Genomic DNA, 15,972 nt, shown 5'->3' on the forward strand with positions numbered 1-15,972 from the left:
ATGAAGACCTGCTCTCATTATTTTTGCTGTATTGTTTGATCAAATAGAAATCAAGATGGTTTAGTATAATGAAAGAAGATAATTTATCAAATCCTGCAGTTGCAAACACGGAAGCCGTGTGTTGTCTACCCGGGAACTTGGAATCTCTCCAGTAAGTCCTTGGTATCCATCGTTTCTATATCTGCATTTTGCTGAGAAACAAGGCTGTTTGCAACGAACATCTTGAACGATTGAAGATTCATGACTTTTTCTTCCAAAGTGTTCTTCGCTATGAGTCTAAAGACATTTACGGTTCTTTTTTGTCCTATTCTATGTGCTCTGTCCATTGCTTGCAAGTCATTGAAAGGATTCCAGTCATGCTCGTACATTACAACAGTGTCTGCCCCAGTGAGATTGAGGCCTAGTCCACCGACCTGTGTAGTAAGGAACAGTATCTGTGTTGTACCAGTGTTGAATTCCTCAGCAATCTTAGCCCTGGCCGAGCTGGGCACAGATCCATCCAGCCTTGAGTACTTAAACTTATACTTCTCCATTATGTCCTTTATAACAAGGTCTATGCTTGACTTGAACTGGAAGAAAATTAGTATTTTGCTTCTCAAATCCTCTCCTCCACATAGGGAAATTATGTCTTCAAGAGCCTTGACCTTGCAGGAAACTTCACTAGAACTCTTGAAGTGGCCTATGTGGGAGACTGCAAGGAAAAGATCCTTGGTTCTTTTGAACCCCATGTTCTTCTGGTCCACCTTGCCGTATTCTAGGTCGATATCCCCAGCTCCCTCTTTTCCTCCTTTTTCATCAATCTCACGGTATAGCTTCTCCTGTACAGGCCCGAGTTCAACAGTAATGTCACGAATAATCTTTGGAGGAAGATCCTTCAGCACATCTATTTTTAGCCTGCGGAGAACAAATGGAAGAACCTTCCTGTGGAGAAGGTTGAGCTTTTCCTGTGTTTTTTCTATTTCTATGTCTGACATCTTTACATTTAACGACCCATATTCCTTCTCAGAACCAATATAGTTGGGCATCAGGAAGTTAAACAGAGAAACAAGGTCCTCCACACTGTTGTGCACGGGGGTTCCCGTTAAGACTATCTTTCGGGGGCACTTTATCATGTTCATTCTTGAGTACAAGATCGTTTGCTTGTTTCTGAGAACATGGCCTTCATCAACTACAACATAGAACCAGTCCTTCTCGATAAAATTGAGGTAGTCATTTCTGAACGTCTCGTAAGAGGATATCAGAAGATCGCCTTTGCTTTTACCTTCTCTCTTGTAGATCTCCGCGGTTATAAATGGGAAGAATTTCTTCACTTCAGCCTTCCAATGCCCAGTAAGGCTTGAGGGACAGATTACTAAGACCTTCTTGTTTGTCTTATAGATTTCTGAACAGAGGAATGTTAGAACCTGTAGAGTTTTACCCAAGCCCATATCGTCTGCAAGAATTCCATTAAGGTTGAATGAGTGAAGGAAGTTCAACCATTTTACTCCCTCCATCTGATAGTCCCTAAGCTTGACTTGAGTAGGGCATTTTATATGGTACTCAGGAATTTTCTTCGAGTCGAGCAGTGACTCAAGGGACTTCTTTTCTTCCTCAATCATCTCAAGAAGATCTTTTGATATTCTCGTGTTCGTCCTAAACCCAAGGGTGGGAATGATCTTCGAGAATAGCCTGGAAGATAGGCTACGGTCTACATTGCTTGATATGTTTTTAAGGAGAGGCTTGACAAACAAGGGATTGAAAGAATGGTCCCCACTCATCAGAACAGAGTCAAGAAGCTCAACATCCAGATCATCCAATGCTTTCCTTACAAACTTTTCGTTGAAGTCCAAGCACTTCATAAACCCAGTAATTACTGTGACGTTTCTCTCCCGGAGCGCATCATCAAATATAAATCCTATGCTTTGGATTTCTGGTCCCTTCGTGTATATTTGAATCGTTTTTGAGAAGAAGTCAAGCCTGTTCTCCAGCTTGCTAACCTTACAGAAGAAAGGATTTGCAAGGAGCCTGCAGCCAAACACCTCAAAGAACGAGAGAAACCCTTCCTTTCCCGAGGCCATCCCCTCATATGCAACTGGGAGGAAATCTTCTATCGAAATCCTTCCAGCATCGTAGTGCTCCACTATCATTTTCGAGAATAAAACCAGAAACTGCTTACACGTCTCCACCTCAAAGAGAGATGTTGCTTTGTCAAGAATTGGAAATCTCATTGACGATATCATTCTGATGTAGTCCACGTATAGGGGATCGACCATCGGATGGATAGAGTGGATTCCGGGCATGCCGAGCTTTTTCTTAAACTCTTTCAAGGGTACCATCCTAAGATCCTTGCATTCGTCAAGATAATGCTCTAGTTCTCCTATACTTTCGGAAGAACTAGCTATGTCCTTGCATAGGGCCTGGGCATGTCTATATAGGGAAAGAAAAGTCTTGCTTATCATAGTTTCATTCCCCGCTTGCAAATCAGGGAATTTGCTCTTCATAATACACTCAAACAAAAGGCATCTGTTTTTCAGGATTTCATCCTTTCCTATCACGTTTATCCCACTCTTCGTGAAGTATAAGTCCTCATAAGAAACAAAATCATCTTCTCTATATGGTTCGTAAAGGCTTCCTCCAATGACATTCATGAAATGGATAATCAAATTCTTAGGAAGGTCCGGCCGCTTTTTGAGAAGCTTAATGGCCATTTCTCTGATCTCGTCCTTTTCTTCTATCAGAATAACTTCTGCAACAAGGAAATCAATTGAATCCTCAGAAAGATTCTCCACCATGTTCAGTATACTAGTCCTAACTTCAGGCACAGGCGATGTAAAACAGGGGAATATGTCTTTCAGCCTTTCGGGGGGAATAGAAAGATCCGGGTTTTCCTTGTATATCTTAGTCAATAGAGAAAGATTAGATGTTTTCGAAACAGAAATAACCTCCTCAGACTCAATGTTTTTCCAACACTTGTCGAGAACTATTTCAAGCCCATCGGTTATTGGAAAATGGCAGAGAAGCTCTGCGCTGAGGAGCTTTATATCTTCGTCCGGACTGCCCAAAAGAGATATGAGCTTTTTGCAAAGCCCATCCCTATCTTCAACAAATTCCTTCAGATACCCAAGAGCTATCAGTCCAGAAAATTGTATCTGCCAATCATCACTGTCTAGAAATCCAAACAATTGTTCGATAATGTCATTGGGTCCTATTAGAGGATATATACATGACAAAAGATATGCCGCTGCGTCTCTCACCGGTGCTACTGTCCTATCATCAACAAAGTCATTAAACTTATCTGTTACAAGAATCTCGTATATCTTTGAAAAGAGCTTGGAATCAATCTTTATCTGAATATCTCCTCCGCTGTCTATTTCAGAAAACATTGCCGCAAATGCAAGGAATGCACCGTGCCTCTTGTGCCATTCATAGCTCAGCAGGTTGTCAGTTATTTGCTCAAAGAAGTCAAATATGTTCTCGATGGGTCTTTCCTCAACCTTGTGCCTCTTGATTGTTTCTCCACTACCTGCCTTAAAATCAATGTCACTCAGAAAGTTAGTCTCCACATGCTGCAGCTTTGCTATCTTTTTAACTATTTTCTTCTGCTCCTGCACAGACGGTGCCTGGGCATTGAACTGCTCTCCTGTCGAACCCAGATATATGTTGCTGCCCTTCTTATACTCAACCTTAAAGTCTGTCACAAGCTTAAATTGGAACATCAAAGACTTAAGAATTTGTGCTCCATTTTTCCTGTCCTCATTTGCTTGCCCACACAGAAGCTTATACGTTTGCTTAAGAATATAGGGTGTGAAATCAACATATTCTTTTATTTGAGAAACTAGCTCGTTGGTCGTGTATCCCTTCAAAACCTTCGACTGAGCAGTGTTCAGTGTTGTGAAGAACTTTTCCAATCTATTCATGCTTCCTGGGGTTAATGAAATGCTTTGTATTTATATTTCGCATCGCAGGATAAACTGATAATTTCATATCTTAAATGTTGTTCATTCATGTCTTAGTAAAACGACAATCGCGTAATTTTGGGCTTCTCCAGAGACACCCTTTGCAGTTTGTGAACCCAATGGATGTACCCAATGAGATATTAACAGCGTACCTTCGGGGAAGAGGGGCAGACTCAAATTCAATTGGAGCATTTCCATCTGAACAGGAAATAACTGGTAATTCCAAAGTATAAAACAAATGGATTTCCTTTACTAAAAAATGGCTGAAAAGAAGATTACGAAGCATGACTTTGACATCGAGTATCCATTATGGAATGATATGGACAAGGATAAGATTCAATTCAGAAGGCTAGATAATGGCTATTCCATTGTTTATGAGGATGAGGAAAAACACGAAGATGAAAATAGAAGGGAATACAGGTCGCGATCCATATCTTTTTCGCAAACCTACGGAGAAAGAAAGCTGAAAGATGCAAACATGGTTGTTGAGGATAACAAGATAAAGGTGAAGGGATGGTTTGACAATAAAGAATAAAACAATGTTATTGATATCTTATCTTATATAGGATTATTCCTGTCAGAACTAGTGTCAGGACAATAAAGCTTCTTAGTGTATTGATCAGCGGGTAAAACCATACCTCGGCCTTGTGCCATAGCTCAGGAGGTAAGGAGGCACTCTCAATCTTCTTTTTACAATATGGGCAGAAAGGTTTTTTGCCGAGTAAGCACCACCCCTTTATGCAATCCTCATGGAAGGAATGCGCGCATACCAGGGTATGTATCTTCTCGCTCCCGTCAAATAACTTTGTGCATATCATGCAAAGGGAATTGTTGTTTCCCTTGCCAGGGACCCCTTCCTTGCTATAAAATCCTGTTGAAACAGCCATGGTCTCACTTAGGAAAAAGATTACCTCTCTACTCAAAAGCCCGAAGTACAGGAAGAATAATAAGATAGAAAGAGTGTATCCCAGGTATTCGGGCTTCAGATAGAAAAAAACAAAAGTGAGGGACTGCCCCAGGAGAGTCCCCAGGTTTGAGATGATGAACAACGACCTGAACACCCCGTAAATGTCTCTCATCACGTTCTTTCCAAGAGGCCCTTTCATGACCTTAAGTGTATTAAAAAGCATAAAGCCTGAAAACAGCAGCCAGCAGAAAGGAAGGAAGTATGACTGCATGAATAGAAAGAATCCCGGGGGGAATAGCAGAAGTATCAAGAAAACGCAAACATCATGTGTTTTCTTGTTTATTTTCTTCCATGCAGTAAAGAAGGTCTGGATAATGAGTGCATACACAGATATAACTGCTATCCTTTGTAGAACATCCCCGAGAGTGGGCTGCTTCTCTATTATTATCACCTGCCTCACAGTCCTGTGTCCTCCGTCTCCCTTGTACAGCCTATAGCTTGCAACATCAGTATCTTCAAAAAAGGAATCTGCATCGCTCCTGACTTCTTTGCTTTGCTTAAGGACCTCCTCTTTCTTCTCCTCAATGCCATGGCTTGTGTTTTCACCATTTTCTTCTTTTATCATCCAGGGCTCAACAAATAAGTTGGTTTAGTCATACAATTTAATCGCTCAGCTATAATGGGAAATAAAGGGCACGGGCCTGCTATACTTCTTTAGTCCGTAGGGCTCGTGGTAATGCAGGTCTTCAATCTTTTTCGAAAAGCTTATTAAGCCACCCACGTAATGCCTCTGTTATCTTATCGATCTTCTCATTTGTTACATTCAATTTCTTGGATATCAAATGGCTGATATCGCGGAAATAAGTAGGCCTTGGGGCATCAGTCTTTTTGAGGTTGCAGAGACGGTCGAATAGAAAGACAAAGCCTTCGTGCTTCTCTGCATCCATACTCAAGTATCCTTGGATGTACCGAAGGAAGATTTCCAGAACATTGTCATAATCACATATCGCCTCCTTTAGCTCGGATATCTCGCAAACCATTGCATGTTCTCTTCTTTCAAGCTCTCTGAGATGCGCTATTCTTTTTTCTCTACATCTTTTGGCAGCAATACGATTTCTTTCTTTTTTCCAGATATTCTTTATTCTTTCTTGATCAACCTGAAAAGGAAAGTGCTCATGAGGCCCTATTTGCTGATAAAACTGGTTCCCTTGCTCTCCAAAATGTCCATGTTTTTCCCGGTGGATTTGAATTGTGTCTTCCAAAAAATCGGGCCTGAAGAAGTAATATGGATGTATGTTTGGTACAAACCTACTGTACATAGACCCCTTGGAATGCCCCATATAGGTGCTTTGAATTTGCTCGTATTCGTAATCGATGCCTTCCTCTCTATCTTCCATAATAATTGAACCTTCCATATTTATTCCATATAAGCTATCACATACTGGATGTATTTTAATTTTAATTATCATGGCAAATTTAATTGTTTAATTTGACTTTCGTTAGCAAATTCAGGTCCCCAGAATGAGCCTTGTGATCCAAGTATCCGCGGATTCTGGGTAAGCATCTATTTGGAATCGGAAGTAGCGATATTGCAGCTGTATGAAATGCCGGCATTAATAACCCCAAATAATATGGCTGAAGACCTGTCATGGAGGAAGTTTGCAAAAAATAGGAGAGTTCAAGCGTCCAATCTGTTTCTTTCCCATGGCTTTATGATTGAGTCGTGTCAAAATCACCCATTTAAAACAAAAATTCTAGTCTTAAACAAACAACACAATGGAAACGATCAAGTGTGTTCTTGTGGGAGATCCCTTGGTAGGAAAGAGCTGGTTAATAAGCACCTACATAACGGGTAAAAACCCAGAGGGCTATATTCCAACACTTTTCAACAACCACAGCAAGGTTGTTAATGTGGGAGATAAAAAATACAATATGACTCTATGGGACACAGCAGGGAGTGAAGAGTATAATAAATTAAGAAGTCTGTCGTTTCAAGAAACAGACGTTTTTCTGATATGTTATGCAGTTAACAACATTCTTTCGTTTCATAACTCCAAGAGATGGATAGAGGAGCTTGCGGAGTATAATGTTCCTATGATTTTGTGTGGCACTAAGTGCGACATAATTGATGGGAATATTGTAGATAAGGGCCTCTCTACTAAGCTGAGTAAGGAGTACGGGCTGTATGGCTTTATAGAATGCTCCTCGGTAGAGCTCATAAATGTAAAAAAGGTTTTCGATGTAGCTCTTGAGGCAGCTTTAAAGCCCAAGAAGAGCAAATTTAGATCCATGTGGTTTTGCTGCAAGTGTGGATAGACATGATCAATGCTTAGAATAAATATTTTTATAATGTTATACAGAATCTTCGAAGTCTGAAAGCAGGTCTCTAGAAATATTTCAGGCGGCCAACCCTCTCGGGAATGAGGCGAAGGCAAAGAAGGCAAAGCTCAAACATATTTCATATGCTAACCAAGAATCAAATAGTCGAGCTCAGAGAGGCATTCAACTTCATGGACGTCAACAGCGATACATTTGTTGACAGAAAAGATCTAGAAAGCTTTCTCGTATCAATAGGATCGCCTTTTTCTAACAAAGAAGTCACCGAGATGATGGATGAGAGTGGAGATAACATGACATACATGCTGTTTCTGACAATGATAGGAGAGAGGCTTAGCTGCACAGACTCGGAAAAAGAAATTTTCAATGCACTAAAGGAATTCGACGATAATGGAGATGGCACAATCGATGAAAAGATGCTGAGAGCATGGCTGATGGAAAAGGGCGATCAAATGGCAGGTGAAGATGTCGATTTACTTTTAAAGGGTTGTGTTGAAAACGGAAGGGTTGATTGCAAAAGCCTCACAACAAAAATAAAGTATGGGGAAATCATCACAGAATAAACGTCCCTTTCTCTGTACTTTTCTAGCACATAAAGAAGCCGAGGGGCTATAAAATCAGTTTACTTCATCACCAAGTGCCCCTAGAAAAGGGCTCCTGGACCTTGTCCAATTCGTTCAGTATCACAGTCTGCTTCTGGCGCTCTTGCAGTGCATCGTCCACCTCCTTTAGGATTTTCTCTCCCATTCCTCTTAGATCTTCCAAAAGATCAATCACTTCATTCTTGTTCTGTGTAACACAAAGTTTCTCTCTTTTTCCCAGTGGGAGATATGCTCTGTATACGCGGTCTAGCAGAGTACACTTTCCTTCTTCCTTCTTGAATCGATTATAGACACCTCCAAAGATCTTTCTGTATATTTGAAGGCATCCATCTATTTTTGACTTGAGCTTCTCAGACCTCATTCTCAACCCACCTATCTTCTTTCGCAGGAAATCATATGAATCGTTAATTCTTTTACACGCATCCATTTGCAAGGACTTCCTGTGCTCAATCTCGTCTCCCTTCAAAAGCACAGGCATCATTGTTGGGTCGCTTGTCAAAGAAATATTCCATAAGGTCTCCGGAAAATCCAAGGGGCGTACAAACGGTCCATCAACCTTATTGTAAAACACATACTTGAACTTATAGCTCTGGGAAGAAGGGTCATAGCTCTTTTCGATGTTGTCTATTAGGGTTAGAAGCTCTTGGTCTTTCTGTATCTTATATTCCATGGGTTCCACCGGCCAGCGGGGTTTAATGAGAGACTTCGAATAATAAATTTTAGTTTGTTTTATTGCTACGAGGATGGATATGGAAAAGCCTGTAATCATGAGCAAAAAGAGGCAAGAATATAATGAGTTTATTGCCAACGACACTAGCTGGAGTGAGCAAAGAACATCGCTGATAGAATTATACGACACATACAGGATGTATCGGGATGCTGATGCGGCTGGAGATACAATGCCTGATATCTCGATAAAAGCCTCTTCCAAGATATCAAGAGGAATGAGCACAGCCAGATACAAACTACATCTTGTCAAATTAGCTCTCACCGATGGACGCCCATTTAAATTCAACTTCGAGGCCAGAAGACACTGCTTTAACCAAGCAAACATTGTGTTTCTACTTGCAATGGTTAAAAACAATCCCGAACTTGTTTACTCGATGCTCAGCAAGGGCTTTCCCTGCAATATCAACGCTCCAATATTTGGGAGCCAAATGTTTCCAACCTACTTTCATCTTGCGTGCGCAATGCATCGCGACATACTATCCGTTTTCCTACGATTTTCACCAAACTACTCGCTATGCTGGAACGGACTTACTCCACAGATGATTGCATCGTTCAATGGAAGATCTCTGGAGGCCAAGCAGCCCTTTAACTTTGTCTCAATGAAGCAATACAGGCTGTTAAACTTATTCAGGGGATTCAATTTGGCTGAAGCAGACGAAAAACCTATTTTCTTGATAGATTTTTTATGCATGGAAAATGACATGGAAAGCGCTAGAAGAGTGCTTAATAGAAACCCAGAGCTATCCAGAGTAAGCAAGCTTTGCTATTTAGTTCAGGACGATATAGAATGGATTATGTTTTTCAGTAGATATCAAACATCTGTACATCAAGAGTTCAATGGGATTTCTCCTCTACACATAAGCGCTATCAGTGACAATTTTGAGACATTGGTTGCATTCATAGCACTAGGAGGTCATATAAACTCTAGAGACAAGCTAGGGAACACACCAATGCACTACTGTGCAATGCTAAAGCATTTCAGGTGCTTAGAATTACTCATTAGGCTTGGAGGAAACATGACAATGGTAAATAGAAATGGTGTTAGTACTGAAGACATCTTACTTGGTCAGGACAAGGTTTTTGATATCAAAGAAGTTGATGTCGGCCTTTCCGAAGCACTCTTTCAGATTTTGGGAAATTCTGTCGAGTTCAAGCATTATCTATCAATTGTCGATAGAATCAAATACAACTGTAACCATGTAATCATCAAAAAGAATAGATTCACGATAACATCTCTATTGAACTTGCCGCACAAAATTGATTACACGGAAGACCTTATCTACAAAATTAGCATAATTAGGGATACAAAAAAAAACAAACATCCTCCACGCAGGACACTCCAGATGTTTCTAGAGCACATCCAATAAAGCTGCAGGTTTGAAACCCTAATGGAGGGATACAGTAGCTGTAGGGTTATCATCGGAAATGAAGCAAGAGTAATTCCAGAGGAAGAGAGGGCCATCCCAGAGCTCACACATGAATGGAAAGCCTATGTCAAAGCGCCACCCGAAATAGTCAAAAGAGTTGAATTTAAGCTCCATGAATCCTTTAGCAACAGATTAGTGAGTAAAGAATACCCATTCGAGGTTATAGAGAGGGGATGGGGCGAGTTTAGTATTCAGATGAAAATTGTTTTATTCAATGGGGAGAAGATAGCAACGAGCCATTTTTTACAGCTTCATGGTGATTCTGATATAATCGTAAACGAAAGAATTGATGAAATTGTATTTAAAGGCAGTGGAAATGAAAGCACTATCCTGGAAGAGGAGGAGGAGGAGTATGAAAGAATAGAGACAGGCATTGTAAATATGCTGGAGAAGTTCAAAGAGATTAATGAGTAAAAGTGTTATGGTTACCTGATATACAATAATTGTGAGAGTTCCAGCCTGCAAATTAATAAATATATGAGCTACACAATGTAATTGTATTGTTACAGTTCAAATATCGGTTCTAAGTGTTTATATAAGCTGGATACTTAACCTTGCCATCTCATGACAGAAAAGGCCTATTCATTCCATTTTTAAGTAATACCAGAGTAGCTGCAGGGCTTGGCTGGTGCTTGATATTTTGTATATAGCAAATAGAAAAGTGAAGGCTTAAGCTCGCATAGGCATTGCCATTGAATACCTCAACGTCACGATCACTTGTATCATTGTTCATGGCCCTATAGAAACTAGCATCCAGTTTCCAAAATAAGACTCCAAAGAATTAATCAGGCTGTCACTTTTCCACCAATATCTTACTTGTACTATTGAATCAAATTTCTCTTAAGACGTAATGATGAGAAATAGTGCTAGCGAATCAAAGTTTTTTACAAAAGTATATAAGCAGATGCACAAGCCTCTTCAATGGGTATTTCAAGAGAAAACTGTGACCACAGCTCAAGCTCTCAGTGCAAAGAATGCTCGAATGATAGGTCTTACGAGCGTAAAGGCTCAGAGATGAGAGACAAGACTAAGGATACGACTAACGAGGCTATGGGAAGAACTGGAGATGCTGCCAGCAGGACCAAGGACCAAACAAAGGATAAGGCATCCGAATGGGGAAATAAGACTAAGGATACGACTAACGAGGCTATGGGAAGAACTGGAGATGCTGCCAGCAGGGCCAAGGATCAAACAAAGGGCAAGGCATCCGAATTGGGAGATAGAGCAAAGGAAAAAACAGGTGAGACTAAGGAGGAGGCAAAGAATAAGACGTCCGAAATAGGAGACAGAGCAAAGGAAAAGGCAGGAAATTTCAAGAGCAGCATAGACAACAAGGACAAGAATGAGGTATATGAGGACATCAAGGATAAGGGAAATAAGGCATGGAATAAAACAAAGGAAGTTGCTAGTAGTATGAAGGATGGAATCAAGGACCTCACCAATAACGATGAGCAAAAGAAGTGAATTAAACACTCTAGCTTATTTTTACTCTTAGATTATTCCTATAACATATAGTTATTACAAAGGATTGCAGATGTTTAACTTTTTTTAAAGCTTAATATTGATTATTTTTTATAGCTACAATAAAATGACATAGATTATTTCTTCGAAAATATTACTAATTACAATTTTAAGACTGCCTTAATGTTGCTCTTATTTGTATATACTTTGTTTGTATTGTTTTCATGTTGCAGGGGAAGCATGATGGACTCAATACAGATTAATGAAGTACTACCAAGAGAATCTGGGATTGTCATAGAACAGGATGGGCTAATAATGCTTCAGAACGTTACGAAGAACATAAAGCAGTTCTTAGGGGGAGAACCGGTCAAAATTGCCAGGATCGGTACAGCATATAGTAATGTAGTCTACATGTTTGAAATAGACGGAAATAGATACATTTACAAGGAGTTTCAAGAGTTTGATGAGCAAGATGAGATGATAAACAGTATTATAGGAGGGGAGCGTGTAATAGAATCAAACAGTGAGTTTAGGATTGAGAAGTGTCTAGAAGGAAGACATGCGATCATCAAAAGAGATCTGAAGAGGATTGCATCTGAACTTCGGAAGTTCCATGATACACGTATTGAAGGAGTACGGAGCTATGAGGAGATGGTAAAAATCATGCTGGTAAAATGTATAGGAGAGATGATTAGAGAAGATGAGAAAGAAGAAATAAGTCTTTCATGTGTAGAGGAAAATATAAGAAAGATTAGGAGCTCATGTGAAGCAGTGCTTTCTGATTCCGATCGTATTATTTGGATTTTGACAAAGGTGAGAGATAAGGTGTTTGGGATACCCAGAGGGGACTTTAAAGAAGTAATGTGCCACAACGACCTTCAACCGGGAAATATACTAGTAAGTGAGTCCAGTGTTGTTTTCATAGATTTTGAGTTTGCTGCAATGGGATCGCCTGTGATCGACATAGCTAATCTGTTTTGCGAATCTGGGTACGACTACTCAAGATATATGTTTGTGGATGACTGCTTCCCAAGCACAGAAGAGCAGATGGAGTTCATTCAAGAATACATGGGAGACTCTAGAGACTGCCTGGAAATAGTAGAACTTGTAAATGGTGCAATGGCATACAGTCACTTTCTGTGGTATCTCTGGGCACAGTGTAACAAGCGATGCGGGTGCTCAGAACATTTTGACTACGTGAAGTATGGAAACTCGCGATTGCTAGAGCTGCGTAAGAGAGGTTTTGTAAGTGCCTCAGAATATGAGGTGCTCCGAATGAACGAAAGAAGATGAGAAGTAGAGAGTATTAGGTTTATTAAACAAAATTTCAGGAACTTTTAAAAATTAAATGCTCAAAAGGGTAAAAATACATGATCTATGTGTTTATTCTCTTGCAGGTTCTAAGGGTTTTGAGCGGTTTGCGCTGTGATTCTGGAATGCTGCCTATCACCAATGAGGAGATGAGCAGGATTAAAAGAAGTGTTCGAAGTCTTCTGTGGGGCCACCCTTCAAATGAGTTTGATGACACGAGAATTGAGTTGACAAGGCCTGGGTTCGGAGTGATTTTGCAGGTTGACCCAAAGGGATGGATTCAGAAATTAGTGGATGCCTTGGGAGAAGAGAGAGCACTGACCCGAACACGTGAAGAGAGCTTCCACATGACGATGTTTCAGGTACATATCATGATTCAGAAGGATACCTACGACTCTAGCACTCTTCCTCATAACATATTCCCCGTGTTCAATGATTACATTAGCAAAGAGTTAAACAAAATGATTTCTTCTATAAAAGATGTCACGGGGTGCTTTAGGGTCAAGAGCTGTGGAGAAGTGATAGTCCTAGGCAGAAACTACCCGTCACATTTAGCAGCCAGAGTGGATCTCGAGACTATTGATGATTCAATGGAGGATGTAAAGAAGAAACTGAATGGGTTAGGATATGAATGGATCAAGGAGTTTGCAAGGGCATTGAAAGAAGAGAAGGGCTTGGAAGGAGAGGTTGCCTCCTGTGAATCAGGGGTGGGTGTTTTGACGGATGGATGGAGATTTAGTATTGGGTATACATCGAACAGAGACTACAAAACACACATATCGCTTGGGATGCTGAAGTCTGGAAATTGTAAATATGACGAGTTATCTCTATGGGCTAGTGAGGATCCCGAAAGAGAGATTGATATGGACTTTGGAGAAGGAGGAGGAAAAGACGACACAAACAGTAAGGCTGAAGAGCTCTGCAGAGCGAATGAAAAGATCGGAGGTATACTGTTGAGGAGCCTACAGCCTGAAGATCTCTGCGGCTATCTAGAGCTCAAGAAGCAAGTTGAGAGGGCTAGGAAAGGAGAGAGGCCTGAGATGAACAGCAGGGTTCTGAAGGAATGGAGTGCATATTTAGTTTCTTCAAGACTTGGCGATATTCAAGAGAATGCAAGGAAGACGAAGGGCGAGGAGGTGAGATTGATTAGGCTCAAGTACAGCACAATCAACATGAACCGTATTCAGAACTATGAGCCTTATGGAGTCTTTTCCAGATCTACACGAGAAAAAGCTGAGAAAGATGAGGTGAATGATGGAAGCGGTGTAGGCAGAAGAGATAATTGAATCGACAGGAGGTATCTATTCGGATGTAGACTGGTAGTTAGTAGAACTTATTTATTTAAGATTCGAAAAGGCTGGGGAGTTCATTATGTAAGATTAATAAAGACAAAATCGCCATAAAACCGTAGGCGATTATAGCGATGACTAGTATGATGACAGGGATGGCTACTCTCCATAGCCTGGTTGGACTGTCATACTTTGCAGATGGAAAGTACTTCTCTTTCCACGACCTGATCAGAGTGAGAATGGCAAGAATGACGGTAAAGCAAAGCATCCAGGCATTTTCATCAATGTTAAAGACGATACAGGCGATGAATGGTGCTGGAATGGACAAGAGAATCAGCAGATCAAGAAGGATGTCGACGGTGTTGGCAGTTGTGTAGTGAAAGTTGGACTGAGCAAGACTACAGGAGGTGGAGAGTAAGTAAGTAGGAGCGAGCAAAGGAGGTAGCACTATAGAAAAGATAATTTTGGAATCTTTGTCCCATTTATCAATGAGAAGTGCAATGATTGAGAGGAACGAAATGATTGAGAATAGAAGAAGGAGAGTGTTGAGGAGGAAGGCTAGGGCAGACTTGAGTGTAGATAGAGACTCACATTCTTCCTTTCTGTTGTTATTGAATAAAACAAAGTACTGTATTCCCGAGTATAGGAAAGGGGGAAGGACTATGGCAAGCTGAGGAAGTGTGTTATACCGGATAGTATCTTCTTCTAGTAGTAAGTAAGTGATGATTGGGAGGATGATGGATATCGGTGCAGCACATATTTGTATGATGTCCCAACAGTCTAGCTTCACTTTGCGTTCTTTTGTATGCTTGTCAGTTAGATCTAATTGCGAAACATTTATATTGACGTTCATTGTGGGTGGAAAGAGGGTGAATAGTACAAAAAATGGGTAATTATACATTTCGGGATAGGATGAGTGAGCTCTTGCTGTGGAGCTTTCAGATAGCATTGTGTGATGCAGTAATATGGCGGTAAGGCTGGCAGGATTGATTTGTGTGAGGCGTAGTTGTAGACCCCTGTGGTTGAACGAGTGATTGGGCAATAGAGATGTTAGGGATAAAGGAGGTGCTATATCGAATAAGATTGCAGAATGGAAAGTATAATAAAAGGAGGAGTATGGCTGGTAAGAGGACCCATGAGGTTGCCTACACTTGAAGCACTCATTCTGCTTGACAGGATCTGGTCTTCACTCATGGTAGAGGAGTTGAGGTTATTGAGTTAGAGGAGTCAAAAAAGGCTGTGGTGTTTCCGCTAGTTTTCTCTGGAGCTAATGCTGTTGTGCTACCGAACACAAGATTCAGGGATCTGAAGAGAGGTACGGGAGAGGAGATGCGAGCGAGGGAGTTTGTCAGTTTTATTGGAGGGGTTGTATTGTCGTTTACATTCTATGACATATATTTTGAAGGAAACAGCCGGTTTGAGGCGATATTCAAAAGAGAGATGGAAGAACACATAGGAAAAGTGTCTGAGGATATATGGAATATATACATAAGAGGGAAAAATACGCTCAGTGAGATTCTAGAAATGGCGTATAACAAGGTGTTCCAGTGTGACGAGAAGAGCAGAAGGAGCAGGAGAATGACGGTTTTTGGGAAGTGCATTATTGATGAGGCCAACAAGATGATAGGGGAGATAGCTGATGACATGGACAAGGAAGTAAGAGACAATGTGGAAGGATTTTGTAATTATGTTAAAAGTTGTGGGGAGAAATGCTGTGATGTGGAGAGATGGAGGCGGATAGTTCGTGCAGAGAGTATAGTATGCAATGCATCTGTGAGTCTGTATAGTAAGCTTCCTGAGGAGGAGCTTTTGGGGTTGTTGGCTGAGGGGTGCACCAAAAAGACTCTTAAAAAGAAAGGACTTAGTGAGGAGGAACTCAGTGAAAAAGGATATGTAGAATACAATATTGTTGATATTAAATTATTTCTAGACACGTATGATAAGTACGGGTGTGAAGTTGTGGAAGAGATAGTT

The 15,972-nt window shown here is 40.7% G+C and overlaps 14 protein-coding genes across 14 annotated transcripts; 9 read left to right on the forward strand and 5 right to left on the reverse strand.

The window, feature by feature from the left end:
• Positions 1–125: 125 nt before the first annotated feature.
• Positions 126–3,896, reverse strand: EHEL_031470 (Snf2-like DNA/RNA helicase; the record flags this gene model as incomplete). Its single annotated transcript, XM_003886974.1, has 1 exon — positions 126–3,896. One exon carries the CDS (start codon positions 3,894–3,896, stop codon positions 126–128), a length of 3,771 nt encoding a protein of 1,256 aa, XP_003887023.1.
• A 298-nt stretch (positions 3,897–4,194) lies between these two features.
• EHEL_031475 (uncharacterized protein) lies at positions 4,195–4,470 on the forward strand (the record flags this gene model as incomplete). Its single annotated transcript, XM_059743491.1, has 1 exon — positions 4,195–4,470. One exon carries the CDS (start codon positions 4,195–4,197, stop codon positions 4,468–4,470), a length of 276 nt encoding a protein of 91 aa, XP_059599474.1.
• Positions 4,471–4,477: 7 nt separating this feature from the next.
• EHEL_031480 (uncharacterized protein) lies at positions 4,478–5,467 on the reverse strand (the record flags this gene model as incomplete). Its single annotated transcript, XM_003886975.1, has 1 exon — positions 4,478–5,467. The coding sequence occupies one exon, from the start codon at positions 5,465–5,467 to the stop codon at positions 4,478–4,480; it is 990 nt and encodes a 329-aa protein (XP_003887024.1).
• A 121-nt stretch (positions 5,468–5,588) lies between these two features.
• On the reverse strand, positions 5,589–6,239 carry EHEL_031490 (uncharacterized protein; the record flags this gene model as incomplete). Its single annotated transcript, XM_003886976.1, has 1 exon — positions 5,589–6,239. One exon carries the CDS (start codon positions 6,237–6,239, stop codon positions 5,589–5,591), a length of 651 nt encoding a protein of 216 aa, XP_003887025.1.
• A 379-nt stretch (positions 6,240–6,618) lies between these two features.
• On the forward strand, positions 6,619–7,158 carry EHEL_031500 (Rho-like GTPase; the record flags this gene model as incomplete). Its single annotated transcript, XM_003886977.1, has 1 exon — positions 6,619–7,158. The coding sequence occupies one exon, from the start codon at positions 6,619–6,621 to the stop codon at positions 7,156–7,158; it is 540 nt and encodes a 179-aa protein (XP_003887026.1).
• Positions 7,159–7,262: 104 nt separating this feature from the next.
• Positions 7,263–7,742, forward strand: EHEL_031510 (Ca2+-binding protein; the record flags this gene model as incomplete). The annotated part of the gene is made up of 1 exon (XM_003886978.1): positions 7,263–7,742. The coding sequence occupies one exon, from the start codon at positions 7,263–7,265 to the stop codon at positions 7,740–7,742; it is 480 nt and encodes a 159-aa protein (XP_003887027.1).
• Positions 7,743–7,809: 67 nt separating this feature from the next.
• Positions 7,810–8,451, reverse strand: EHEL_031520 (uncharacterized protein; the record flags this gene model as incomplete). The annotated part of the gene is made up of 1 exon (XM_003886979.1): positions 7,810–8,451. One exon carries the CDS (start codon positions 8,449–8,451, stop codon positions 7,810–7,812), a length of 642 nt encoding a protein of 213 aa, XP_003887028.1.
• A 73-nt stretch (positions 8,452–8,524) lies between these two features.
• EHEL_031530 (ankyrin-like protein) lies at positions 8,525–9,877 on the forward strand (the record flags this gene model as incomplete). The annotated part of the gene is made up of 1 exon (XM_003886980.1): positions 8,525–9,877. One exon carries the CDS (start codon positions 8,525–8,527, stop codon positions 9,875–9,877), a length of 1,353 nt encoding a protein of 450 aa, XP_003887029.1.
• Positions 9,878–9,898: 21 nt separating this feature from the next.
• On the forward strand, positions 9,899–10,351 carry EHEL_031540 (transcription initiation factor IIF auxiliary subunit; the record flags this gene model as incomplete). Its single annotated transcript, XM_003886981.1, has 1 exon — positions 9,899–10,351. The coding sequence occupies one exon, from the start codon at positions 9,899–9,901 to the stop codon at positions 10,349–10,351; it is 453 nt and encodes a 150-aa protein (XP_003887030.1).
• A 507-nt stretch (positions 10,352–10,858) lies between these two features.
• On the forward strand, positions 10,859–11,401 carry EHEL_031550 (uncharacterized protein; the record flags this gene model as incomplete). Its single annotated transcript, XM_003886982.1, has 1 exon — positions 10,859–11,401. One exon carries the CDS (start codon positions 10,859–10,861, stop codon positions 11,399–11,401), a length of 543 nt encoding a protein of 180 aa, XP_003887031.1.
• Positions 11,402–11,581: 180 nt separating this feature from the next.
• EHEL_031560 (uncharacterized protein) lies at positions 11,582–12,691 on the forward strand (the record flags this gene model as incomplete). The annotated part of the gene is made up of 1 exon (XM_003886983.1): positions 11,582–12,691. The coding sequence occupies one exon, from the start codon at positions 11,582–11,584 to the stop codon at positions 12,689–12,691; it is 1,110 nt and encodes a 369-aa protein (XP_003887032.1).
• A 77-nt stretch (positions 12,692–12,768) lies between these two features.
• EHEL_031570 (uncharacterized protein) lies at positions 12,769–13,995 on the forward strand (the record flags this gene model as incomplete). Its single annotated transcript, XM_003886984.1, has 1 exon — positions 12,769–13,995. One exon carries the CDS (start codon positions 12,769–12,771, stop codon positions 13,993–13,995), a length of 1,227 nt encoding a protein of 408 aa, XP_003887033.1.
• Positions 13,996–14,050: 55 nt separating this feature from the next.
• On the reverse strand, positions 14,051–14,947 carry EHEL_031580 (uncharacterized protein; the record flags this gene model as incomplete). Its single annotated transcript, XM_003886985.1, has 1 exon — positions 14,051–14,947. The coding sequence occupies one exon, from the start codon at positions 14,945–14,947 to the stop codon at positions 14,051–14,053; it is 897 nt and encodes a 298-aa protein (XP_003887034.1).
• A 380-nt stretch (positions 14,948–15,327) lies between these two features.
• On the forward strand, positions 15,328–15,972 carry EHEL_031590 (uncharacterized protein; the record flags this gene model as incomplete). The annotated part of the gene is made up of 1 exon (XM_003886986.1): positions 15,328–15,972. A coding segment is annotated over one exon (645 nt), but the record flags the coding sequence as incomplete, so codon positions are not given.

The sequence above is a fragment of the Encephalitozoon hellem genome, chromosome III (genome assembly GCF_000277815.2).
Source record: "Encephalitozoon hellem ATCC 50504 chromosome III, complete sequence".
Taxonomy (NCBI): Eukaryota; Fungi; Microsporidia; family Unikaryonidae; genus Encephalitozoon; species Encephalitozoon hellem.